Source organism: Corvus cornix, chromosome 4 (assembly GCF_000738735.6).
Source record: "Corvus cornix cornix isolate S_Up_H32 chromosome 4, ASM73873v5, whole genome shotgun sequence".
Lineage (NCBI taxonomy): Eukaryota > Metazoa > Chordata > Aves > Passeriformes > Corvidae > Corvus > Corvus cornix.
This window is the reverse complement of record NC_046334.1, coordinates 56444631-56471409: the sequence shown is the minus strand read 5'-3', so window position 1 is coordinate 56471409 and position 26779 is coordinate 56444631. Positions and strand designations below refer to the sequence as shown.

General features: G+C 35.8%; 1 protein-coding gene across 19 annotated transcripts in view; it reads left to right on the top strand.

The window, feature by feature from the left end:
• The window catches only part of SLIT2 (slit guidance ligand 2), a 263309-nt gene extending 237131 nt beyond the window's left edge, over positions 1-26178 (top strand). For 15 of the 19 annotated variants that reach the window (XM_039550987.1, XM_039550975.1, XM_039550983.1 and 12 more), the window contains 8 exons: positions 4735-4828; positions 6713-6850; positions 6943-7183; positions 7521-7651; positions 12991-13145; positions 18834-19122; positions 23030-23241; positions 24329-26178. In XM_039550987.1, the coding sequence (XP_039406921.1) occupies positions 4735-4828; positions 6713-6850; positions 6943-7183; positions 7521-7651; positions 12991-13145; positions 18834-19122; positions 23030-23241; positions 24329-24570 (1502 nt within the window). In that variant the 3' untranslated portion in view covers positions 24571-26178. Of the gene's footprint in view, positions 1-4734; positions 4829-6712; positions 6851-6942; positions 7184-7520; positions 7652-8962; positions 12347-12990; positions 13146-18833; positions 19123-23029; positions 23242-23593; positions 23683-24328 lie in introns of those variants that run through there. The other 4 variants (XM_039550992.1, XM_039550985.1, XM_039550993.1 and 1 more) reach the window with 4 other exon arrangements.
• Positions 26179-26779: the final 601 nt, after the last annotated feature.

The following is a 26779-nucleotide window of genomic DNA, read 5'->3' as shown; positions in this document are numbered from 1 at the left end:
CCTCTTTCACGTCATTGCCTTGTTACTCATTATTTGTTGTACTGCATGTCTATATATTGGAAAATCTAGAGTTAAGGGTCTGTTCAGCCTTGAGAAAAGAAGGCTTGGGGCAAGCTTATCACCCTGTTCCAGTATTTGAAAGGGTGGCTGCAAGGAAAATGGAGACTCCCTTTTTCACAAGGAGTCATGTGGAAAAGGGGTGGGGTAATGGGTACAAGTTACTCCTGGGGAGATGCCAATTAGATTTAAAAAGAGAAAACCTTTCTACAATGAGAACACTGAGCCATTGGAATAACCTTCCCAGGGAAGTGGTGGATTCCCCAACATTAGTCACTTTTAGGATCAGCTGGACAGGGTGCGGGGCCATCTTGTCTGTTCTGCTTTTGCCAAGAGATGATCCTTGAGGGATCAACCTGGTATTCTGTGATTAAGTTTTCGTGATTTATAATCTTATCAAGTCATAAGTGTGAATTAACACACTCAGGGGAAACACAAACTGACCTGTGAATCTAGCAAACATAAATAGCCTTGGATAGCTATATCAAGTATCATCAGCATACATCAGTATTTAATAATGTTTTCAGGCTGTTTAAGTCTGCATCATACTCTATGCAAAATCTCAGTAAATATTTGTCTGGAGCTTGGAGGGTGGTGTTCATTTGTGCCACACAGAGTTCCACTGGTTTCAATGCTACTCTATACCAGAATCCAGACTCCCTAGATGAATTAGCAAGATGTCTTATGAAAAGAGTTATTGCTGGTTCTAATTAAACTTTGGAAACTTTTCACAGGTTTTTTGACACTTTATCCGCTACTTACTTTTAAACAAACTAGTCTGTTCCTTATTTTCCTACACACAGAAATGTTCCCATCTTTCAAAAACATAATTACTTAGCCAAGCTCTTACAGAAGCCTCAGTTAAAATATTATTAGATGAATAAAAGAATGTCCTCAAATATTGGTGTCAAGCTTCCTTGAATTGAGACTTCTTTCTCACAACCTTTTTTGATTATTTTGCAGTATGCTCTTTAAACATTGTATTATGTGTCCTGAATCAGGAAAGTCTCTAAGATTTCCTTCCAGTAAAGCCAAGGAGCCTAACTTGGTAAATCTGGTATTTTCTTCAATGAGTGTTTCACTTTCATCGCTATATTTTCATTTCAACAAAATTAACTACTCCCTTTCACCTTGTCTCATTTAAATTCTGAATAACACAATGATTATTCAGTATGCTGAAGGAGGGGTTTCTTTAGCAGGAAACTATACTCTTCAGTGCTTCAGATTCCATATCCCATAATTTACTTACCTTTTCTATTAAGTTTTTCAGCTTTATTTTGGCCATGAGAATGCTCCATTTGAAGTATAGACCTATTAGCAGTTATTAACAATTATTAATACCATCTATTAGCTGTAGAAGACCTTGCATATGGATTATTTTGGCTTTTTCTTCTGGTATTTATATCTTCATTCAGAAATAGAGTATCTGTTGTACATATTTGGATTCCATCTTGAATTTTTCTTGTTTTTCTTTTTACTGATCCTGTGCTCAAGTCTGTCATTAACGCTACGGGGTTTTTTAATGACTGAAGGTTGTACTATAAGTAAAGCTAGCTTTTATGATCATAGGATTTTTTACATGAGTCTTTTGCTATATGGCCACCATGTTTACCATATCCTTTTCCTTGAATCCTTTTTCCTATTTGCTATGGACTGTTTAACTAAAACTCCAGGGATGTGATTCACCATGCATACAATTTACAAATGCAAGGGGAAAGTTTCCTTACTTTCCTGCTGTCAAAGCACAAAAGTCCTGCTTCTAAGTGTTTTTCTACAGAGTACTCAGATCAAAGTCTGACCATAATCTCAAAAATGCCTGGTGATGTTTGATGATGTTTGCAAGCTGTTTGGCTGCAGTACGCCTGGTAGTGTAGCATTGATTTTATGATTTGAAGTGGGAATTTTTTCAAAACTGTAAACCTGTTTAACACTTAAATCCAATCATTATGTAGGATTCACAGCTAAGAGTGGGAAATAAGGAGATGTCAAGTGCCCCTGAGCACCCCACATGAGGTGATTCAGTTTTCAGTATAGTTCTGAAGATATTAGGGCCATCAACCTATGAATACTGAAATGCGGTGTACTCTAAGAAATCCTGTATTTTATAAATACCTGGGGGAGGATATACAAAAATGGACAGGCTTAGACACTGTTCAGTAAAGCTATTTTCCCCACAAGGTATGTCCGAAGTCTGTGCCAATGATAATCTAAGCCATGGCCCAATTAATATCCTATAGCAAAATCAGTTCAATAAATTTGACAGCAATGGTAAGAGTGCTTGCTCCTACTATGCCACTCCTAAATTGCCTTTTTCTAGGTATTCTGGTTTTCTTTTCACTGAACTGTTGCTGTGAAAATGTAAGAGACAGCAAGCTCCAGCCCTGCTTGGGAGAGAGGCTCAGTGTATCACTTTCAGAAACTCTGATATGCTGTTAGATTTAATAATCTTGGGAATATTTAGAAGTGTTTTTGTCCCAATTTTTGTTAGTACTATACAACCACATTTTAATTATTTGTAGTTGGACTGTCATATATTTTTTCAGTTCTGTATACAATTTAATATACAATATTTGCCATAATAAGATATTTGTGAAGGTGTGTATAAATGTGCATATATATCCACATATATGTAGGCACATACATACATTTCTAAACTATGGGAATGTGCACAAACTAGGTTAAAACAACAGTCACTTTTTGCTTATTCTACTCCCATGATCCTTAAAATCAGAATTCTCTGTTCCCATACTTGCATCTCACTCTTAAACACTGCTGGTCTTTAAACAGATTTTAGCTATTACAAGTTCTGCAAATTGACTAAATGCTATGTGAAGAATAGCACTGAAGACCTCTTATATATGTATTTGTTTGAACAAAACCCTTTGAAAAGAGAAAGAGATCTGGGTTTTGTTTAATATAGCGTGGGATGCAAAGAATCCCTGGTATTTCAGGATTCTTTGTGCACTGACCTAGTCATAACAGTTGCACATTTCCAGACTAATAATTCTATTGAGAGCTCAAAGAGACTTTGAGGATAGAATTATAATCCTTTGTATTAGTCGTCTTCAGTGGCCTGCATTTGATCTCCATTCAGTTTCCTACATATAATGAGTAAGTCACGTTGTTGCTGACAGTTTTCCTGAGGCTGTTAAGTGGCCTGTGCATGAGCGCCATTTTCTTATGTTAACTCAAACCTTTATTTGGTTTGTAGAGAAAATGCACTACCTGCAAATTGAGAATGTGGTATTTATTTACTTACTTATTTATCTTTAAAAAAAAAATCTTTGTGTAGAACCACGCTGTACCTTTTTAATGGCTGCAAAATACTTGTCTAGCTGTTTTTTGGCTTGTCCTCTCATTTTTGAAGGTGCAGAGGTCCCATGTCTTGTTGCGCTTAGTATATATGCTTCAGTTCTGTTTTTACTGGCATAACCATCTTTTCTCCTGATTCAATTTTGCCTTTTTCTCTATCCTTGCTTTAATATAGACTATTCCTCAGCGCTTTTGATGTTTTTGTTTATTTGTCCACTCCACTGCAAGCCACTGCCATGCTCAGCTCAGTAAAACTGAGGGATACCAAATAATTGCCTCTTTGAAGGCAAGTTCAGCTTGAGCACTGATTGTCTGATCATTCAATCCTTTCTTCTGCTCTTTTCTTTGTCATTTTAATGTACAGTTCTACTTTACTTGCCAGCTCATGTTTTATTACTGGATGGAGGACAAGGGACAATCCTACTCCCTCTGTAGTTTTAGAGTCTGACGGATCTGTCAGTCCCTGAATTCAGCAGGCACAGGGTTTATACCTGTTCATTTTACATATATTCTTCATGTGGATGCTGGAATAAGTGTCTACCTTACAAACCAGTGGTTACAAGCTTAGCGAGTGCACTATTCGTGGTATCATCTGGTGAGTTAGTCAGGGAACAAGATATTGTTGATCTGTTTATAAACATGTGTTTCCTTTTCATAAAGTTGCAAATAAAATAATTTTTAACCATATTAAAATACTATTTAGATTATAACCCCATTTTGGAAATTAGAGCCACTGCCTCTATCAGTAGGGAAGGGTAGATATTTTACATAGATTATTTCTTTTCTCTTCACAGATGATAGATAATTATGGTACATTAACAAATGCAAAAAATGGAGAGTCATATTTAAGGAAAAGTAGAAAACAAGTGTTCATTTTTGGATATTTGGAATTGTATTGACATGCAGTGATATTAACAGGTTTTTTTCAGGTAATAGATTGCTTATAGTGATAGGGCAAATCTGTGCATAATGTGCTTAGAAATAAGAGAAAAACATATTGATGGCTTTTTTGTTCTAGTGAGAAGACTCAATCACTAGTGTTGCTATATAGCAGAGGTGGATAAATATTGTAAATTTTTAAAAATTACAAAATTAACATTTATATCCATGGATAGATGATTGATGTTGAGCTTGATATTGTTTATAAAGGAGTTACCAGGTATATTCTTATTTATTTTTATTATTTCTGTATTACTGTTTATTTATTAGTATTTATTCTAAACGTATTTATTACTATGTAAAGAAGTATGCATGTTTCAGTGTTAGCAAAGGAATTTGTAGCCATTGCTTTTAAAATTCTGTTCATTGCTATTTTCAGGTCACTGTGATATTTTCACTGAATTGACAACATACATTATATTTCAGGTGAACTCTGTGAGGAGAAATTAGATTTCTGTGCCCAAAACCTGAATCCTTGCCAGCATGATTCAAAGTGTATCTTGACACCCAAAGGATACAAGTAAGTCTGAAATACTGTTTCAGAGTCCAACTGAATCGAAATTTGTATTTTTCTATCCTGCCTATATTCCTTTCCTTCTTTTTAAGTGGAAGTCAATTCTATTCTCAATGTATTAATTTTGATTATTAGTAAGCATTATGGCATAACAAGCCATTATTTTCATGTAAAGCTGCATTATTATCTTAAGTATGTTTTACTGAATTTTACTGATCTTTAACAGTTCTAATTCCAATCAGATTTTAAATGGAAACACAGGGTAGTCTTTATGATGGTTTGTGCAAAACCCTTTTAGGACTCTGGGCAGTAGGAAAATAATTGCATTTAATTGAAGTGAAATAATTATATTGCTTTTAGAGAAGTAATTGTGAAAGAGATTATTAGGAAGGCATGCTGAAAGGTATAAAGTAAAGAATTCCCTCCCCAGGAAAGCTAATCTTTAATTATGCCATATCCTTATCATGATTAATTAGTATGCACAATTTAAAGTTGTTTTATAGGCTTTAGGTTAATAAATACAGGAAACCTGCAGCTTTAAATTGTTCTCACAAGTACCTGTTTTATACATAGCATGCTTTTGTGCTAAAATCAGATTAATTATTATCATTTCCACTAGTTATGAAATGACATTTTATTTAAAATATGGGAAAAATATATTAAATATTCAATTGTATGTGAAATTAAGTTGATAGTTTTCAACTGGAAAATAGAAAAATGGTTTGGGTTATGTTGTAGTGCATTATGTTTGTTTTTTCATGTCACTTCAATAAACCTAGTTTAGTGTCTTATACTTTACTGTCCAGTTCATTAACCTTTCATGTTACTTTCTGAGCTTATAAATCAGAAAACATCACATGCAGTATACTTCAAGAATGTATCTCAGTCAGACTTTTAATAGCATGCTTTATATTCTTTTTCCCTTTTCTTGTTCATGCATGTTGTTGAATAAAAATGAGACATACTTGATTGAAGTACTAAATTTAAAGTTACACGGCTATTTAAAATCACACTTGCCAGCTTAGAGAAAATTTTGGATACTGAAAGAAATAACATCAAGGAGGGAATCACAAGATCTCATGAAATCAATTAAAGACATCTTAATTAAAAAGAATACCATGTTGGATGCATGGATTTGTAATCTTTTCCATTAATTTTTCACAGAGTTCTGGGCATTCACTCAGCCTTACATATGAGAAATCCCCAAAGAAAAGTCACTAGCATTAGCAATGAGAGTTTCACATGGAAAAAACCCAAACAAATAAACAAAAACCATTACATACTCTCTTGAGGATGAGCTGTTTCTAGTTCAGTGGGGGTTCAGGGACGGCAGATGATGTGTTTTGAGATTTCTGTTAGTTCACCAACCATGGAGCTATTGCAGTAAATCAGACTGGTGGAACTGTAAGGGAAAAAATTATGCATAACCTTTAAACTGTATAAATGGACCACTGGTCCATTCATAGCTGTTCAGTTGACAAAGAAAATAACCATCAGTACAAGACTTGGACTATTTGCCTCAGTTTCACTAGTTAAGAATATTGATTATATTTAGTGTTTGCAGCCACGAACAACATCTTGCAATATTCTGCATTGCTCATAAATTCTAAAAACTGTCAAAATTATTTATGAGGGCTCTCTAGATTTACACACAATTCTTCAATATAATAGCAGGTGTGTAAACATTTTAACTAGCAAACCTCTATTCATTACATATGTAGATTCCCCATCTAATAATATGATTAAGCTATATAGTCTTTACACACGAAGTAACAGTAATGCCTTTTTTTCCTTGATTTTTAAACAGTACAGTAGTTCCTTAACTTGGTCATAATCACACTGGATCATTAAAGGGCACTGTGCTATCTGATTTTCTTTCCTGTTTTACAGATGTGATTGCACACCTGGATATGTAGGTGAGCATTGTGATATTGACTTTGATGACTGCCAAGACAACAAATGCAAAAATGGAGCGCAGTGCACTGACGCAGTTAATGGATATACATGCATTTGTCCAGAAGGATACAGGTGAGAAAGATCTGAAGGTAGTACAAACAGGTATGTCTTCTGTCAAAGCTGCTTTTTCTTGGAAATAATGATTGTTTTCTGTTTTCATTTAGTGGCTTGTTTTGTGAATTTTCACCACCAATGGTTCTACCTCGCACCAGCCCTTGTGATAATTATGAATGTCAAAATGGAGCCCAGTGTATCATAAAAGAAAGTGAACCAATTTGTCAGTGTTTATCAGGCTACCAGGGTGAGAAATGTGAAAAGTTGATTAGTATAAACTTCATCAACAAAGAATCCTATCTGCAAATCCCTTCAGCTAAGATACGCCCCCAGACCAATATCACTCTACAGGTAAGTTTGCTTGTGTTGTAGATTCTCTTTTCTGGAAATGAGAATAAATGACTTTTCATGATATGGAAAATGACCCAAAGTTGTCATTGGGTCACTTAAAGAGCTTTTCACAGTTTGAGCTAAAAACTCTAGAAGAGTTAATGCAATAACTGTATTCATATGGGAGAAGGTGGGCTTATTGATAGGAATAGAAAGAGTTTTGTCAGGTTGCCCTTCAAAACAGAATTTTATTATGAAGTAACAGACTATGGCAGTAAATTCAGAGATTCACTTAATACCTCATTTTTATTAAATACTTAATTTTAGTTGTTTCTAAATATTTCTATCTTTTAACTAGATTGCCACAGATGAAGACAGTGGGATCCTGCTGTACAAAGGTGATAAAGATCATATAGCAGTGGAACTGTACCGGGGTAGAGTGAGGGTCAGCTATGACACAGGATCATATCCAGCCTCTGCTATTTACAGGTGAACCTGGGTGAAACACATTTGTGACTGAAACAAAACCTATATTCATTCCTTATATCAGTGTCACATTTTTTAATAGATGGTTAAAAGAAATATATGCAAATGAATGTATTGTCAGACACTTAAAACCTCTTGCCAAAAGATGTGATTTGGCTTGGTAAATAACTCTAATGCAGATATGTCAGATAAATATATTATTTGATGCAATAAAACAGAATACGAGTTAGCTTTCAGAAGAATATTTATGCATTTGTGTAAAGCTCACAAGTGGCATTGGAGTTTTTTCTTTGTTGTAACTGCCAAATAATTTCCTAGTGTGCTGAATAAAATGTAAAACTGTACTGTATAAGCAGAAATTAAATAGAAGCTTCTCTTCTCTGTTAGACAGTCATATAATGTGGGATTTTCCTCTGGCAAGTGAAGAGAAAGCTAAAAACTTGATTCTGAAAAAAGGCACTACCTTTGAAAAAGAAATGGCTTTTGCTTCCTAAGTATTTAAGAGAGAGAATCCACAGCTGCTTCTGGAGAATAATTTTTGAGGGTTTTTTAAAATCAAATTTCTCTGGTTCTCTGAAAAATTACAACCTGAATTTTTTGGGAGGTATTATATAACTTCACAAAAATTTGCAGACAGTCATTGCAAGAGTGAGCAGAAAGACAACAGGCATCACTTCCTGGCCTTGACTGCCCTGTTGGTGCTAAAACTACTTTCAGAAGTAAAGGGGAAGTATTAAATCAGTTTTCTTTGAATCTACTTTTTGTTCTATTTTGTGTTATAAAATTATATATAGTGTATATTTGCTTTATAGAGTTTGTAGCAATGACACTGTTCTGCATTCTATTAGGGACATCTCACTGAAAACAAATGATTTTTATAAATGACTGTACTCCTATGGCAGTACAAAATCAAAAGCTTAAATATATATAGCAGTGAAACAGTGTTAAACTCTGTTAGGTAGTAGCACCTAGGGAACTATCATTTTAGTAGATTACTAAAAGCATTCCACAGGGGGGAAAAAAGTCTATAAAACACAATATAAAGCTGTTTAGAAAAAACATACCCAATAAGCGTCTTTAAGAGTCCTTTTTTTTTATGTGATTTGTATTTCATAAGGTTTCCTTACGACTTCATGAAATGGTTTAACATGTAGAAATAGTGTATGTATTTCAATTGTATAGATTTTCACTTTTCCAAGTTTCTACAATTGAAAATAGTATTATTTTTATTTTCTATCTTGGTTAGGGCTAAACAAAAAGTTTAGATTGTTTTTTCAGGAGTTTAATTATTTTTGTTGATTTTTATTTCAATAGGTACATCTGTCTGAGAATAAGAAGCAATACGAATGAGGGTCATATGTAGTTCCAAGTTATTTTGGCTCCCATTTGTTTAATCTATCCAGAATACTTCTTCCCATTCAAAACATATATTTCCTTCTCACAAATTTAATGCTTTCTCTGGCATTATTGAAATATAATAAATACTGGTAATTCACACTTGTCCATTATAGTTTTCTAGAGAAGGATTGAAAAACAGTACTCACACAGGAAAAAAAAAAACATAAACATGTAAGGACTTAATAACAAAGTGACCCATTAACAAAGTCCCATTTAGGTTACTGTTACAAAATAATAAAAAGCATCTCACCTACATAGTTGATTGTCTCTTTTGAATTATGTGGCATATGAAGAATGCAAGTGTAGTGAAGAAAGGGATGGAAAATGTAGTGACGTGTTACAGAGTGACACTGTTTAGTGAAGCAGATACACACTTTTAGTGTTATTATTTTTGTTTCTATTACTGTTGTTACTGTTATTAACCTCCATTTAATTTCAAATAAGTGTGATGGTGAGTTACTGAGATATTTGAAAACTTTCATGTAATAGTCCAACTGTAGTGAAGTCTCCTGCTGTTGAGGAAAAGCTGATGGCATACCTCATCTCTTTCTACAACTGTCTGAAAGAGGATTTTAGCCAGGTGAGACTCTTCTCACAAGTAACAAGCAATAGGACAAGAGGAAAAGGCCTCAAGTTGGACCAGGAGAGACTTAGATTGGATATTAAGAAAAATTTCATCATGTAAAGGGTTGTCGAGCATTGGAACAGGCTGCCCAGGGAAGTGGTGTACTCACCATTCATGCAGGTATTTAAAAGTGTAGATGTGGTGCTTAGGGACACTGTTTGGTGGACTTAGCAGTGCTGGTTTTGTTGTTGGACTTGATGATCTTAGAGGTCTTTTCCAGCCTAAAAGATTCTGTGATTTCATGATTCCATTTTGGAAGCCATATATACATCTCCACATTTGTATATAGGTATATATGTGCATCTAGTGATAGCTCTACAAATGGCATACTGTTCAATCTCTATTTCAGGTTCTAGAAAGCAGTATGTTGTAGCACAGGATCTTTTACTCTAATCTCGTCATCATTTCCAGTTCTTACGGTTTTACCCTCCTAGGATCTTTGTGGTATTTTCTGCCCTTTTTAAGGTCTTTAACTTCTTTTTATCCATTCATTGTCTTTCTGTACCTTTGTTGCCTATTAAAGCTGTCTCCTGGAATGTTTCCAGTCCTTCCTTCAGTCCCTCCCTTTTGTTTCCTTCCTCCCTCCCAGTTCATGGGAACTGACTGCTGAAAGAGCCATCATCCCAAAAGCATTCATCAGTCAATCTGTAAAACAAGATGAGATGATGCCAAGACCAATAATTAATATTCATTCATTGGAGATGGTTATTTGGAAAAATTTGATTCACTTGTGTTTTATTCTGTCTAGGCATCCATTTTTAATGTTAACTGTTTTTTACACAAACAAAAAACCCCTTTTCATTTTGTAAACTAGTTTTCATCATATATTTATTGGAAATATGGGAGTATTTCTTCCCAGATCGTTATTCTTCTACGGAGTATCAGAAGCCTTAAATCAGTTCCTCTTACAGCTTTTCATTACGATCTATGCATTCAACTCTTGTATCTCCAATGGGAAATGGGCTAGAAGTAATGTCAGTGCATTGGCAGGAAATATCGCAGATATGCCTTGAGTTTATTTCCCCTTCAATTTAAACCACCCTTACCTAGGAGGGCTCCTCTTTGTGCAGTAAATTTTTACCATGTAAAACAGTTTAAAACAGAGGCTTTTAATAATCTTATCAGAGACACATTCCCCTTACACATTATGGTTTGTATATCCCTGGTATGACCTCTTGCTCTAAAAATGTATTTTCTGTGTTGCTCTTATTCTTTTAAATACTGTTGGGTGAAAGGTTGAGAAGTTGTAAAATAAGTTTCCTTGAAACAAGAACATTATATTAGGGTTTCCTGCTTCCTGAAGTCAAGAAGTTATATGCACTTTGATTTTTTAGCACTTTTTTTTTTGCCTGGATTCATTGAAATGTGTTAAGTAACTTAATCATGGCATCTTTTATATTGCTTGATCAAAGCAAACAAACCTCTTGGTACCTTGAAAAAATCTTGCTCTTTAGCAATGATGAGCCCTGACCATTTCCTTTCCACTCATGGAAACTGGTAGTCCCCCTCCTGCCAGCTCCCACAAAGTGTTTATTGTGCTAGTGTTTGCTCTGTCATGTGTTTGCACTCTCACATAGAGCTGGGTTTATGTAAAGCATGCATGCTACCATACAGATCTTTGATCCACAGTTGAGCAGAGGCTGTTCACAGAGTTGGTAATAAATGGCTAAGAAGGTATTTAATGTGTCACAGCTGTGAATGACCATGTGTGCTGCTGATCTGTTCCAGGACAAAAGCAGTTAGGTTAATTAAAACATCACAAAGGATGTTTTAAGGTAATTTGCTTGATTTTTGCCTTGAGATTTAGGAACCTAATCCCTTTCAGCTATCCTGCTTTCTCAATGAGAGGAGCTGATTGACTGTGTGACTGTTCAGTCCATTTCAGGCTATCATACAATTGGTTCATTTAAATAACTTTTTTCAATGGCTTAAGTTCACTTATTTGGTGGTGCCCTGAAACAAATAAAGGCTTTCATGGGAATGCTTTTAATGTCTGGTCTCTGGACTACAGCTCACACCTTCCATGCATATATTCAGCTCTATTTCTCCAGTGGAAAATGGACTACAAATTATGCAAGTACAATGATATATTCAGTCCCAGAATTGAGTAATGATATTCTTCTTTCTCTGATGTACTTAAACTGTGTTCAAGTGCAGAGTAGTTCCTGCACTTAAGCACTTGCTACGTAGATATTGAGGCTGATAAGCACCCGCAGCCATTTCTTGTGCCTAGTAACGTGAGTAGGCTTGTCCTTATGCAGGGTAAGCACCCGTGCTTGAAACAAGCATTTTCACCTTGACAACCTTCAGGCATTTTCCTGCTAGTGAGTTCATATCTTGTTAGTAAGCAGAAGGAAATGGTGTATGTAGACGAGAAAAAGAAAAAGAATACAATATTCATACTCGCTGTACTAGCCAGAAGCTGAACACAAATAACCACGCCCAGTAAAGATAACAACTTTATTGCAAGTGTCAGTGGATCTGTCTGCACCAATGGTGTGATTTTGTCTGGCAGGACTAAAGTTAGATGCAGTTCCATATTCCATGAAATAGTAGATTTATGTATCACTGGAGTTGACTCAGGCCTTCATACTTGCAAGCAAGATATGTAAACCCAATACTCTGCAAAATGTAGGATACACGCAGACTTGCATGCACATATGATCTTGAAGTAACATTAGAATCACATAATGGTTAAGGTTGAAGGGACCTTTAACAATCACCTAGTTCCACTTTCTTTGTTATGGACAGGGACAACTTCCACTAGATTAAGTTGTACAAAGCCCCATCCAACCTGATCCTGAGCATTTCCAATAACAGGTCCACAAATTCTCTGTTTCATGTTAACCCACCCTCATATTAAAGAAATTTTTCTTTATGTCACTTCTTTTACTTAGTAGAGTCTATCTGATCTATATCTACCCTCTCTCGGTTTAAAACAGCCTGTGTCCTGTTACCATAGGCCCTGGTAAAAAATCTCTCCCCATCTTTCTTATAAGCCCCCTTTCAATATTGAAAAGCTGCTGTTAAGGTCTCCCCGGAGCCTTCTCTTCTCAGGCTGAACAAACAACCGCAGCTCCCTCAGCCTGTCTTCATAGAAAAAGCATTCCAGCCCTGTCATCATTAGTGCAGAAGAAGGGATGTTACATTGTGTTGGCTTTTAAGCATACATGCATGTCTTTGCCTCAAATGTAATGTTCAGGAGAATGCACTCCTAGAAGTTCTGTTCTGAAACTGTATTGACTCTTAAAGGGGAAGAAGATAAAAAACTGTTCTAACCAGACCGTCAACCTGTTTAATATTAATGTTTATTTTGCAGTGTGGAAACAATTAATGATGGCAATTTCCACATTGTGGAGCTACTAGCTATGGATCAGATTCTATCTTTATCTATTGATGGAGGAAGTCCCAAGATAATTACCAATTTGTCCAAGCAATCCACTCTGAATTTTGATTCTCCGCTGTATGTGGGAGGTAAGAGGATCTTACTGCTTCTTACTAGAGATATTATGGACAATTTACTCTGGTAGCATGCTTTAAGAAACACATGGTAAGAGACTCATTCATTGACATAACACCTTACAATGAAACTTCGTCAGTTAATGTAAATAGTTTCAATTTTAAGAAATATTGTCCTCAAACTGAACCTGTTGCTTTTTTATAATTGTGTTTATTTTTTATGACTATAAAATCTTGTCATTTTCTACTGTTATTTAATCTTTTATTATACTGAAGAAGTGTGCTTAACATTGTTTAACTGCATGAAGATTTAGTAATGCATATTTAGAAAGTGTAGAATGGTAGCATTCTGTTTTGCTCGGTTTACATTTCTATTTCCCTGTACTGGTATCTGCAGGAAATGAAAGCAGTGTATAATGTCACGAAGTATGATTTATGTCCGGAGATCTTATTGCTTAGGGCTGATAGGAGTTAGGACACTAGGTAAGGGAACCAACTGGACAGTTACCTCACTGTATTTGTCAGGGCCTGGTTTTTGTTTCGTTTGAGAAAAAATAATTTTTTTTTTAATTGTTCATTTAAATTGTGCAGCTAAAGTATTTGAAAAATTCTGATCATTTGATGCAATTTACTCTGTAGAACTCTGAGTTCAAACACATTGTTTTAACTAGCAGTTCCTGTTGGATTTCTGATGGCCTGTGCAATCTAGGTAAAAGAAAATTCAGCCCACACTTTGTGCCTCCTCACATGGTAGCAAGTCAAAGTTCTTTGTGATCAGAGATTCAGCATGGTTTTTAAATACTGCTTAAATTCTACAAATTTTCGTGTTCTGAGTTTAACCTTATACTCCTACAAGAGGCATGTAAGGAGTCTCCTTCTGATCTTTCTATAAAAAGAATACTTTCTTTTTCATTTTGCCTAATTCTTTTATGCCTGAGAATAACTTTTTAGACTTAAGCATCTTGCCTCCTTGCAAAAAATTATGCTATCAGTAGTCCATTTGTGTGAGGTACTGATGCCTTCAAATGAGGATTGCCCTGTAGAAGCACATTGCATTTTTTCCTGTGTATCACTTCTGTTGTTCACAGTGTCCTACGCCACATTTGCAAGAAGGGGTCCTAGACTCTGATAAGACACTGTGTGCTTGCTTACATGTATTGTCAACATTAGTTTGTCTAATGACTGCTGAGGCCAGTTGTACTACTTGAAATCTGAGCTTAGTGCAGAACAATAATCCTCCTGTCTGTTCTAAGCACCTTTTGATGAAATGAGGCCAGCCTGCCAACTGTAAACATTTATTCTGGGCACATTCTTAACACGGCGATGTTGATTTGTGACATATGGTTCTCTTCCTTGCTTCTTCACCCTGCAGATCTGTGCCTCCACTGGGAGAACCCTACCAATCTGCATCGTCATCTTCAAGTATCGGAAGAATAACTTTTGGAAATAATCTTTTCCTTGAGTGGTTTGATACCTAAGAGCAGCAGTCATTTGCATTCTAGTGCATGCTCTTTAGGGAGGTCCCGCATTTATTCTATTATAATTCTTCACATTTGGGCTCCAAACAGACAATTTTCTGCTGCATAGAAAATGTTGATTCAAAAAAACATGAAAACCAGTCATAGAAGAACATGATAATAAAATAAAAGAACCAAATAGGTTGATGTTCAGCTCTCAAGCTTTCCTCTTCTTTATCTAATTTATGTAATTATGATTTTTTTAAAATTCTCAAGATGGTAATTTTCACTCTTGTATCTTTATACTACCCATCTTTTTGAGATTCAATAATTTTTTTCTTATCCAACTATATCTAGATTTTTTTAGAGAATTTATCACACATTTCCATCAGTTAAGAACTTAAATTCTCACTAGGATTTTATGCAGTATTTTTATCTTTGCCAAAGTCTTAGTTTGACACCTATATCATCATGTAACTTACACTTACTCTTACCACTTTCCTGCTAAAATGGCATTTCTGATAAGCATCACCTCAGTTGGCAGGATGAAATTCAGACTTGACAGCAAGCCCTTGTACAGTGTGTGCTCTCATTCCCTCTCGTTCCATCTCTTCCTGCCTTCCCCCTACTTCTTTTTTTTTTTTAATGTTACTCTTGGGTCACAATATTTAGCTTGGTTTGAAAGGGATAATTTAACATTATTTTTACCAAAAGTGAGATAATCAATTTATACCTTTTGGGGTTTTTTTACCTTTCCAAGTATATGGCTCTTTTGTGTGGTCAGAAATACACGTTCTTCATATTTTCAGTCTTTCTGTAACAAATTTCAGTAAAACATATTGAAAGTGCATGGCTTTTGTAAGATTTCTTAAGGGACAATCTGTTTCTTCTCAAAAATTCTTCAAAGGAGTCACAGACATCACTGATACTTCACATCCTTCTCTCAGAAATTAGAGCATATTTTACTAGTTGAGAGTGGCACCTTCTTTCATGGATGTCCCTATTTCTGAGACAGGTAGACTATCAGCTGCTTCTCATTTGTGCCTGCTCTGTTCTGGCAGCTTCTAGAATAAGATACTTGTTTTGATAGTTTTACTGTGTGACTGTTATTTAGGAGAGGTTCTTCCCATTTGCCTCCTTGAACAGCAGTTTACCCATAGTCTGGTTCAGTCTCCAAAAGCTTAAAAGGGGGTGGGAACTACACTCTTACCTTGCCAAAAATAGATCTGAGATATTTGTCTGTATTGTTTCTATCACAGTTCTTTCCTAACTGGCAAAGAATCTTTATATAAAAATTATCTAAGAAATATTGCTAAAGAATATAAGCAGGTTTTACACACTTTGGCCTTCTGACATTTGTTAGCTTGCTAGAAGAAGCAAAAGTGTATAGGCTGAAAGCTTGTGCATATGTTTGCATTGTGTTTCCAAACATCTTCCTTATTAGAGAATGTAGACAAAAGTTTTTCTGAATGATGTGTGATATACCGCCTATTATCTGGTATCATACATACATGCTTATATGTTTCCCAGAAATCACACCTAAGTTTCCTGACACTTTCAAGTATAACATCTAGTTCAGCATTGCATTGGTGTGCTTAGATTTATACACCTTTTATTTTTACAAAGAATAAGTTCAGTGCATCTATTCTGCTGAGATACTTCAAGCCTTTTCCATGAACGTTAGCTGAGTGTGGCTTTCAAGGGAGACAACAGGGTGAAGGGACCTTGGTGACTCTGCCCTGTCCCTGGTTTGAGAATATGGTGGGTGAGTAGGTGTGAGGAAATGGAAACTCATGATCGTTTGCAGTCTGAGTCCTTTAATATAATACTTCAAAGCCTTTTTTAACATTTGACCCTGGCTGGGTGCCAGGTGCCCATCAAAACCACTCTACCATCCCCCTCCACAACTGGACAGGGGAGAGAAAATATAATGAAAGCTCATGAGTTGAGATGTGGACAGGGAGAGATCCTCTATCGTTTACTGATGTGGCAAAACACACTCAACTTGAAGAAATTAATTTAATGTATTTCCAGTCCAAATCACAGTAGGATAAGGACAGGTAAAACACTTATTAAAGATACTTTCCCCCCACCCTTCCCTCCTTCCCAGGCTTAACAACTTCTCCCCCGATTCTCTATCTCCTTCCTGTAAGCAATGCAGGTAGGTGGGGAATATGGGTTATGGTGAGCTCATCACATTCTTTCTGCCATTGCTTCCTCCTAAGGGAAAGGAGTCCTTCACCTCTCCCAGTGTGGGGTCCTTCCCATGGGAGACGGTTCTCCACAAACTGCTCCAGCGTGGGTCCCGCACAGGGTCACAAGTCCCAAGAAAACCTGCTCCAGTGTGGGCTCCTCTCTCCACAGTTCCGCAGGTCCTGCCAGGAGCCTGCTCCAGCGCAGGCTTCCGATGGGGTCACAGTCTTCTCTCGAGCATCCATCCACCTGCTCTGGCATGAGGCTCCTCCATGTGCTGCAGGTGGATCTCTACTGCCCTGTGAACATCCATGGGCTTCAAGGGCCCAGCTGCTCCACACTGGGCTGCACCACAGGCTGCAAGGGAATCTCAGCTCCAGTGCCTGGAGCACCTCCTCCCCCTCCTGCTTCTCTGACCTCAGTGTCTGCAGAGCTGTTCCTCTGACAGTGTTCTCACTCCTCTCTGGTCACATCTGCGCAATTACTCTTTTGGGGTTTTTTCCTCTTTAGATATCTTATCACATAGCTATTGCTACCATCACTGACTGGCTTGGCCTTGGCAGACTTGATGGGTCCATCCTAGAGGCAGCTGGCATTGGTGCTCTCAGACATGGGAGACACTTCTGGCAGCTTCTCACAGAAGCCACCCCTGTAGCCCCCCCACTACCCAAAGCCTGGCCACACAAACCCAATACACTTACTTAACTGATAAGATCAAAGAAGATTAGGCTCTTCAACAATATGAATACAATATTGTTCATTTCTATAATCACTGAAGCCTAGCACAAATGAAATTACAATAACCTCTAAATGAAAGGCATGTCTACTTCATTAGGTTGCAAAGCATTTCTGCATGACTCTTAACTATTCAGAGTAATACAGAAAATTATAAGAAGTATCAGTTTACATGATTAAGGAGCAACTATGCAGAACATTGCTGCTTTCTTGTCATTATCTAAGTACCAGAATGAAAATTGTTGATTTTGTCTAGGAATAAACCTATGCAGCTAATAAGAATATTTATTTTCAGGTGAACAGATCCTTTTTAATGTGCTCAGTGCTCTTTGATTTCCTTTACTCGTGAGTCTTGGGATTCATTTAGGCATTTGTGTATTCATTTTTAGAAAATAGCAGCTTAAGGACTACCTACTATGGGTTAATATGTTGGCAATAAGTTAAAAGAAAAAAGAAAAGCAGGGGGTAGAGTAGAAGAAACTTCCATGTTTACAAGAAAAAGTTTAATAGTAATGTTCCTTCTGAATTATTCTTGAATGGCCATAACAGGATAAGTGCATCACATACACCTACAGCTGTAATTTCACCTGTTACAATTATAGACTGTAACAGAGGAATTACTCTGAAAATGGTCAACATTGTGGACATTTGCATTACCTAAAAGTTTATACACATAAGTAGTTTGATATTGAATTATTGTTATTATTGACTGGTTTAGACTGTAATATCAAACTGTGGATGGCTTTCAGTTTTATTTCATTAATCTGTTTTTGAGACATGCTAAACAAAAGTATTTTTAGTTTTGGAACCTCAACCTGTCCTTTCCAAGAAATTTTCCATAGCAAAACTTCACATTTAAAATGTGTATGCCAGCCCCATTTTGATGAGCTGGTCCTACTAAATTTTTCTGGATTTGAGTATCTTAGCTTACAAAAAATGACGTATCAGCTGCTAAATTTCAACAACTTTTGTTTTTCTGGGATTCAGAAACTATGTGCTATCCTGGGCTTAAAAGCACTAGGTCAAAACCAGGCAGAGCTGACCTTTTCACAGTTCTGAGCTTCCTGTATGATGAAGTCTTATATACATCTCTTAAGTGTGACTTAGAGACTTACAGGTTCGGAGCTGGCTTACACACATGCTTGAGAACCAGGAAAATTTCCAAAAATTAGATTCTTGTTCATGGTTCTAGTCTGAATAGCTAAGAATAATTAATTAAGAAGAAGCAGTCCTTTAGAAGTGTTTTAAAAATTTTAAAAAAGGGTATAGAAAATTGTGAGATTATTACGCTGATTATTTGCTTTTATTAATTTCCTAGGCATGCCTGTGAAAAATAACATAGCAGCTTTACGCCAGTCCCCAGGGCAGAATGGCACTAGCTTCCATGGCTGCATCCGTAATCTATATATCAACAGTGAACTCCAGGACTTCAGAAATGTGCCACTGCAAGTGGGAATTCTGCCAGGTTGTGAGCCTTGTCATAAGAAAGTTTGTGTGCATGGAACATGCCATGCTACCAGCCAGTCAGGCTTTTCCTGTGAGTGCGAAGGAGGATGGACCGGACCTCTCTGTGATCAACAAACTAACGACCCATGTCTTGGAAATAAGTATGTCCTTCCTCAAGAAAGAGCAGTAGTATAATATGTATATAAGTCTCCTGTTATGTATATTTTTTTCATAAAAGTTCACACTTGCAAGAAGCAACATAAACTGAGCATGGAAAAGTGAAAATAGCATCCAGGTTTAGTATATATTCTTTCCATAAACCTAATGAGGAAAAGTCCCCAGTTTAGAGGAACAGATTCACACATCTCACTGAAGTTCTGCCTAAAGCCTGGGAGGTTCTCTTACATACTTCTGAATGGGCTTCTTTTGTAATGAGATGCACTGATGCAACTGTGGATATGATCCTTGGCACAAAAATAATTTTGAAGAAGTTGCAAATGGGAAAAAAAAAAACCTATTTGCTTATTTTCAATTGTATAGAGGAAGATAATACTATTATTATTATTATTATTATTATTAATATTCTCTACTGTGTTTTAAAAAATTACAAAATGGATATATCTAATATTTTTTATTTTCAGAGTACCCCAGGTTTTAGCAGGAAAATAGATTTCGATCTTTATGGTGAACTTCTGTTTAAGTCTGAGTGTGTTAATTCTATTTACTTGATTTGAGCAGAAAATTTTAGTTTAGACATTTTATATATGTCTGTAGAGAGATTCATGTATATAAATGTGTGGAGAGAGAAGAAGTTGGGCATAATTGTGTATATGACAGTATTGATCTTTTAAATTTGCTGTAGAGACAGATTCAATTTGGGTTCATGGACTCCCAGCACAAGAAGATCAGAAACTTCAGAAGTTCAAAATTCTTCTGTATTTATTGATCTTAGGCAACAAGATGTCATTCTGTTTGTCATTACCACTGTACTCATTACAGCTTGGCAAATATCTCTTTTTTTTGGTAAAGTAAGCCTGCTTGGATCTTTTGGCTGCCGCTTTTTCAGTGCAGCATTTACCTATGTAATTTTTGACTTTTAAGGACCAGTGGCCTCAGTTGGCTAAGAGATTCTAATAAGATGATTTTCAACTCCCATATAAAATGATGTTTAAATAATCTTTTCACATAGTGTGTGGAGTGTCTGACACTTTAAATCTTTATACAGCAGTAAGCATGCTTTATAATGCAGTTTTCTTTATATGGGTTATAGACTCCTTCAGTGCCATTAAGTTTTGAACTTTTCCTAGAGCTAGAGCAGTCAGGATTTGAAGGATGTCATTATACCATTTCATTGTTTATTGGTCTTTTACTTACCCTGTCCTCTTTCTCTTTTTAACTTTAAAGAAAGGTAGTCACAGCAGGTTAAAAAATACAAGGGTGACTTTATACTTCTATACTTTAGGATTAAAAAATAACATCAAACTGTAACCACAAGTTCTACTATAAGAAAAGCCAAAGAATTTCTTTCAACTGTCCTTGAAATACTAGATTCTTCAAAGGTTCTTATAACTGTGCACATTAGCACCCAAACTAAGTGGTTTTTGCAGCAAATTACAAGTTCTCAGTATCAGATGTAGGCAGGATCAAAGATAAAAGCAAGGGAGCACAGCATTAATATTTTGTTTGCTCTTGAAAAGTACTGGGTTTGGTTCAGCTGTATACAGTGCTGTGAGCTTTTAAGACAGAAAGCCAAACCAAAATTATTTTGAGTGGAGGAGGGCTTTGTTGTTCTTTAGTTCCTGTGGATTTTAATTCTTTATTTCTTGATTCATCTCTAAATTGTCTATTGAATAGATGTGTTTTATCCATCTAATACAGTTTGACATGCTGCTTTATCTGAGCAACAGAATTCTCACTGTGATCTCTGTTTCAAAAATGTAGATGATCTTTTGGAGATCCCTGCACATCATGAAAAGGCTTGAGATAGATTTATTTTACCTACATCTAGGCGTTTGAATTCAAAATATAGTGACCAAAGTTTGTTCTCTAGTCAGTAAAGGAATAAGCCCATTTCAAAAGAATAAATTAGACCTCAAGTTGACTAATCACCCGCTGGGTAAGCTCATTTCTCTCCATGACTGTGTCTGGAGCTTATGGCAATTATACATCTAACTTGAGTGCCTGACACAGGTACCTAAAATTAGATGAGATGAAACTGTGCCCAAGAGTTTGCACTTAGCTTGATGTTCCTTTCAGTACAGTCTGAAGATGAAATTTAGAGCTTCAAAGAGCAGGTGGAAACAAAAGTATGGGAGTTGGCATTAGCTAAAATTTAATCATCTTCTAAGTCAAAGCAAAACTTTGACTTGATCTTGACACAGATTGCTTTGATATCTAAAGCCTGTATAGAGTATGACAGGATGTCAGTGCCACATGAGTAACTTTGTAGATCAGATGTCCTAAAAGTGGATGTTTTATAAATGGTGAAAAGATCAAATGCTGAACATAATGAAAACTAAACAAAAGCTATCTGCCCTGTGATACTGTCTATGCCTTCAATTTTGAATGCTTAATAACAGTCTTGGAATATCAGACTTCAACCACAGGAACAATTTTTAATTTTTGTAGAGAATATAGTTGATTCAATATACAGACTAATAGAGAAGTTGGAAGTGCTTAACCTATTAGTTTTATATTTGCAGGTTTTAATCCCAAACTGGCTATGTTATCTTAAAAATTTCAAAATGAGATGTTGTTCTTAACAGAATTCTTCTTTTACAACATCATACAATTTTAGATGAATTTTTGCTATCTTCAAATTGAAACAAATGATTTTATTTTAGATCAAATGGGATTTTTATATGATCTTTATATCTAAAGATTTGCATTTATTTAGGTGGCATACATAGCATACTAAGGAGGTTGCGAGCTCAAGAAGCTTACACTATAGAGAGGAAAAATATTAGAGAGGAGAAACATCAGGAAGGGTGACTTGTATGTCAGGATTGCATTCCTCCACACACAGGAATATTCACTGTGATCTCCCTAGGAAACTGTATGTAGATAGAAATTTTTCTATGGAAACAACACTTAAAGAGAATAACATTCTTTTTTGGAAGGAAGTTATCAACCCTGTGCTAAAAAATGAGGAAAGGGAAGTAATTTTATTCTGAGTCATTGGCGATGTTTTGAAGATGAAATCCCCTAGAATTACACCTATGAACAGGTAATTAAGCATCCTCCTTTTGGGAAGCACCACTTCTCTCTCAAAGAGAAGTAAGACCAGCTGTGTGTTCCCATACCACTATACATCAGAACTTAGCAGATGCAGCTTAACTCACTTTTTTTTTTGTCTAACAAGGTTTGAGCCTGCCACAAACGTTTATCAAAGCTCAACTGGGAGATTAGCTACTTTAATCACTTTGGGTGAGACTTGATAATGCACAGTCTCCTCTAATGTGAGGTTTGGTATGAATTCTGGGTGAGTGCTATTGCCTTGCAGTGAAGCACAGACCTGCCTCATACAAGACCCTGCTACTGGCAGTTGGCAATGCAGACTAATGTATTTGAAGGGAAAGCACATGTTCAGCTTGATACTACCATTTCTTGAGTCAAAATAGTTTCTGTTAGGAAGGGCCTGACCTGTCTTTGTGCTGGGAGCCCCATATTTCATGAGTGACAATATGGAGTTCCTTTTAAATGATACGTGAACCAGAATTTCAGGTGAGTTTCTTTTTTCTTTGGCTTGATTTTGCTGTGTTCTCAAAAGCATGCTTAAAATTTAGGTAGACAGGAAATGTTGTTTTTAGTAACTGTGGCTTGTAAAATTTTTCCATAACACATCTACAGTGGCTATTTTCTGGTGAGAGAGAGTTCTGTACTGCAGCTTATTTTGTGTAAACCTGCATACCAATTATAAACCACTTCACTGCATCTCACTGAAAAAGTCCATTAGAAACAAAAGCAATTTCTCCTGAGTACAGTCCAAAGTATTTGTAGTTAATGTTGCTTGGCCTGAACTTTGATGAATAATTTATTTTTATTCTCTTGGGCTTGTTTCCCCTGTAGATGTGTGCATGGTACCTGCTTGCCGATCAATGCATTTTCATACAGTTGTAAATGCCTGCAGGGACATGGGGGAGTCCTCTGTGATGAAGAGGAAATGCTGTTTAACCCCTGCCAATCCATCAGGTGTAAACATGGCAAATGTAGGCTTTCAGGACTTGGGAAAGCATATTGCGAATGCGGCAGCGGATACACGGGGGACAGTTGTGATAAAGGTAAAAAAATTAATTAACGTTGTTGTGGTCTTAGAAAATAGGCCTTTTTAGTAAAACATGAACAGCCAAGCACATGAACAGCCAAAAACATGACCAATTTTTTTTTTCCACAACACACACATTTGTTGCTTTTTTTTGTACCATAAGAATTTATCTTGATGAGAGAAAAATCAAGCTTTTCCCATGAATTTGTTTACATTTTGAGGATTTTTTCATCAAATGTTTTGCCGTGAAAACATTTCTTTTTTTTTTGCCTTTATTCAGAAACACATTTTTACTATATTTAACTATTACCTTTTACCTGCTGTATCTTTCTGTATTTATTGTTTCTCTACCTTCTGCAACTGAGAAGCCAAATCCAATGATTCTGCTCCTAGTTTTATCACAAACTCTACTTTTGACCTCTCAGCTTCAACTGATTTATCACAGCGAATTATGCAGGTGAGATGGATGAAAACAGGATGACTTTTCCCCCTACCTTTTTCTTTTTCCTTTGTCTATCAAAGCTCTCCCTCTCCCTCTCTTTCCCTTACCCCAGATGGCATTTATTTTGTATTGTACATAGATGTGAATAGAAGAATATGGTTGTAGAACTTTTAACAGATGTCTCATTTTTAGCTGGCTTTATACCTCAGTAATTTATGAAGTTAGCGGAATGTAACTTATATTAAATAAGAGTTTGAATAATATTAAACTCCAGGTCTAATAAATTAAATTGCATGCTCTCTGAAACATTTCCCTGTGGTAAACAGAACCAGCTGCAAGCAGTGTAGGAACAGAAGATGTGTATTTTTATAAAAGAGGAAAAGATTTAAGCTTCCAATTTTCTTGTCATTGTAATAGCTTCGTATTTATGGTTTACATATACATAATATAAGCTTTACCGAAAATAGGAGGTATAGGGAATGAAACCCAGCATTAATCAACTTACATTTGGTAGAAGCACTAGTTTCCAATATACAGTCTGAGTCAAACTTTAAAATATCAACCCCAACTGCAAATAGTAACACAGCATTTTCCTGTGTTGCACATTCTTTGACCCATGTCTCAAAATTGTATCTCTTATTTTAAATGTTGTTTTGTGCAGAAATCTCTTGTCGAGGGGAACGAGTCCGAGATTACTACCAAAAGCAGCAAGGGTATGCTGCGTGCCAGACGACCAAGAAGGTATCGAGACTAGAATGTAAAGGCGGGTGCTCAGCCGGGCAGTGCTGTGGGCCACTACGGAGCAAGAGACGGAAATACTCCTTCGAATGCACTGACGGGTCGTCATTTGTGGACGAGGTTGAAAAAGTGGTGAAGTGTGGCTGTACAAGTTGTCCCTCCTAAGTGTCCCTGTCACACTTGTCTTTTGAAAATGTTGTATACTTATTGACCGTGTCGGACTAATTAATGCTTCATAGTGGAAATATTTGAAATATATTGTAAAATACAGAACAGACTTATTTTTATTATGAGAATAAAGACTTTTTCTTCATTGAAAAAAAGATTCAAGTGCTTGAACTGAGACTTCTCATACCCAAGAGGAGCTTTGAAGAAAAAAAAAAAGACCTGGTAACATTGCAGCAGAGATGGGAAACTTTAACTGCTTTTAACATGGATTCTTCTTTATAACATGCTGAAGATACACTGACACTATACACATGTGACTTTCAACTTAACATCTCAGAGATGAAATACTGACCAGAACACAAGGCTTGTTTTTTCACTTTCGTATCAGTCTATTTTATTGTCTTGACAGGCCATACCAGTCACTTACCTATGGATGAGGAAGTTTTATGAGAAAAAAGAATCAGATTATACAGAAATAATAATTGCTTGAAACACATTTTGTCTTTTGGAATTATTAAGCATCTTGAGAAGATGGAGTCTCATTTAATGAATGGGAAATGGGAGATACAAGAATATACTATAATCCTGAAATCTCCTTATGATGTGTACTTTTATGTCAGCATGTTAGCAAAAGAAGCATAAAAAATTGTTTATCTTCCCTTTTACAGTATTAATTTTTTGTAATATAAATGTTCTGGGGATGATAAAATAGATTATTGATGGATAAATTAGTAATAATATGGATTTCTGTTTCTATGAGTTCTAAACAACTCTATACAGTATTGGGTTTCATTGAGAAATATTTATTGTATCAAAGTACATTGTACTTAACCCTTTTAGGCCACCCCTTTTACTGTTTTTCAATGCTTTAATATATATTAATTTATATTTGTCCCAGTATTTTTGTAATTTTTTTTAAAGGACTTAAAAATCAGGATTTTTTTTGCAATAGAACTAACGGTAGCATGTCGTCTTGGGGTAAATGTTTTCAGTCTGTTTTTATCTTTCCGTTCCCTTTTACTTTTCCTTAGAATCTGACCACTTGGTGTCACTGAATAGAAAGTGGTGACAATTTGCAGTTTCACGTATAGCAGATATTCAGGACACCTTCCAAGAACCTGTAATATATGACAGAAAATGTCTTTACACTAGATGGCAATTGTAGAGAAGTTAATTTTCCCTATATACAGTACTTACAGAAAATAAGATGGCGTGTAGAAAATGATATTAGAAGATAGATCTTTATAAATTAATATTCCCATGGAGCTCTTTACCTTTTTTATAAAAAAGAAAAAAGGCTGTGCTATCAAAAACTGTGATTTTCCCCAAATAATAAAACTACTTTACTGCCCTAATGTTCCCCATGTTAACATGTTGCTGCTAAATTATAATGTAGAATTGGTAATCAATAGTGGGTTGTGTTCTTCTTTCAGTAAAACCCAGGGTACCCTGTAAAAATGCAGATGTTTTTTCAATTTTATTTTATTATTTTTTTTACAAAAAAAGTTAGATGTACATGTGTAATGCAGTGTGCTTTGTCATATTTGGACTGATATCAGTAATGCTACTGATGTTTGTAAATTAAACAGATATTTACTTCATTAACAGCTTTTATTTGTATTCTTCTGAGAAGTTTAAGTTGTCTAGCAGCCTTTAATTAAACATCTGTTGCAAAGAATATTTCGTAAAAAACAGTATAAAACCCAACTCTAGATCTAGTGTATTCATTGCTGAAAATCTGAAGAAGGAATTTACTTGGGATTACCACACCAAGAGGCAGTGACATCTGAAAATCTCTGTGCATTATGAACTCAGATGAACTTACACCAAAACTAAGAAAATACTTATAAATAAAGTACACTGGAGGAAAAGGCAAATTGAGTCTATCCTAATACGTTATTGGTTATAAAAATGGCAATTTGATAGTTGTTCTAGCAAGTAATTTGATTCTTTAGAGGGATTCATTTTCACTAATCTTTGACTGAGTATTTTAAATTCAATTGGATGGGATGATACTTAACCAAGTTTATCTTCTCTAAAATATTTTTTACAAATAATTCTGTGTTTATTTTACTTAGTCTACATTAGAATTTGTCTAGATATCCAGTGAAACAGCCTTTGGTATAAGGCCTTCTTTGCATCTTCTATGACTGCTAAAAATGTGCTGTAAATAGGGGTAGCTTTGAGGAGAAAGAAGCCATTTTTG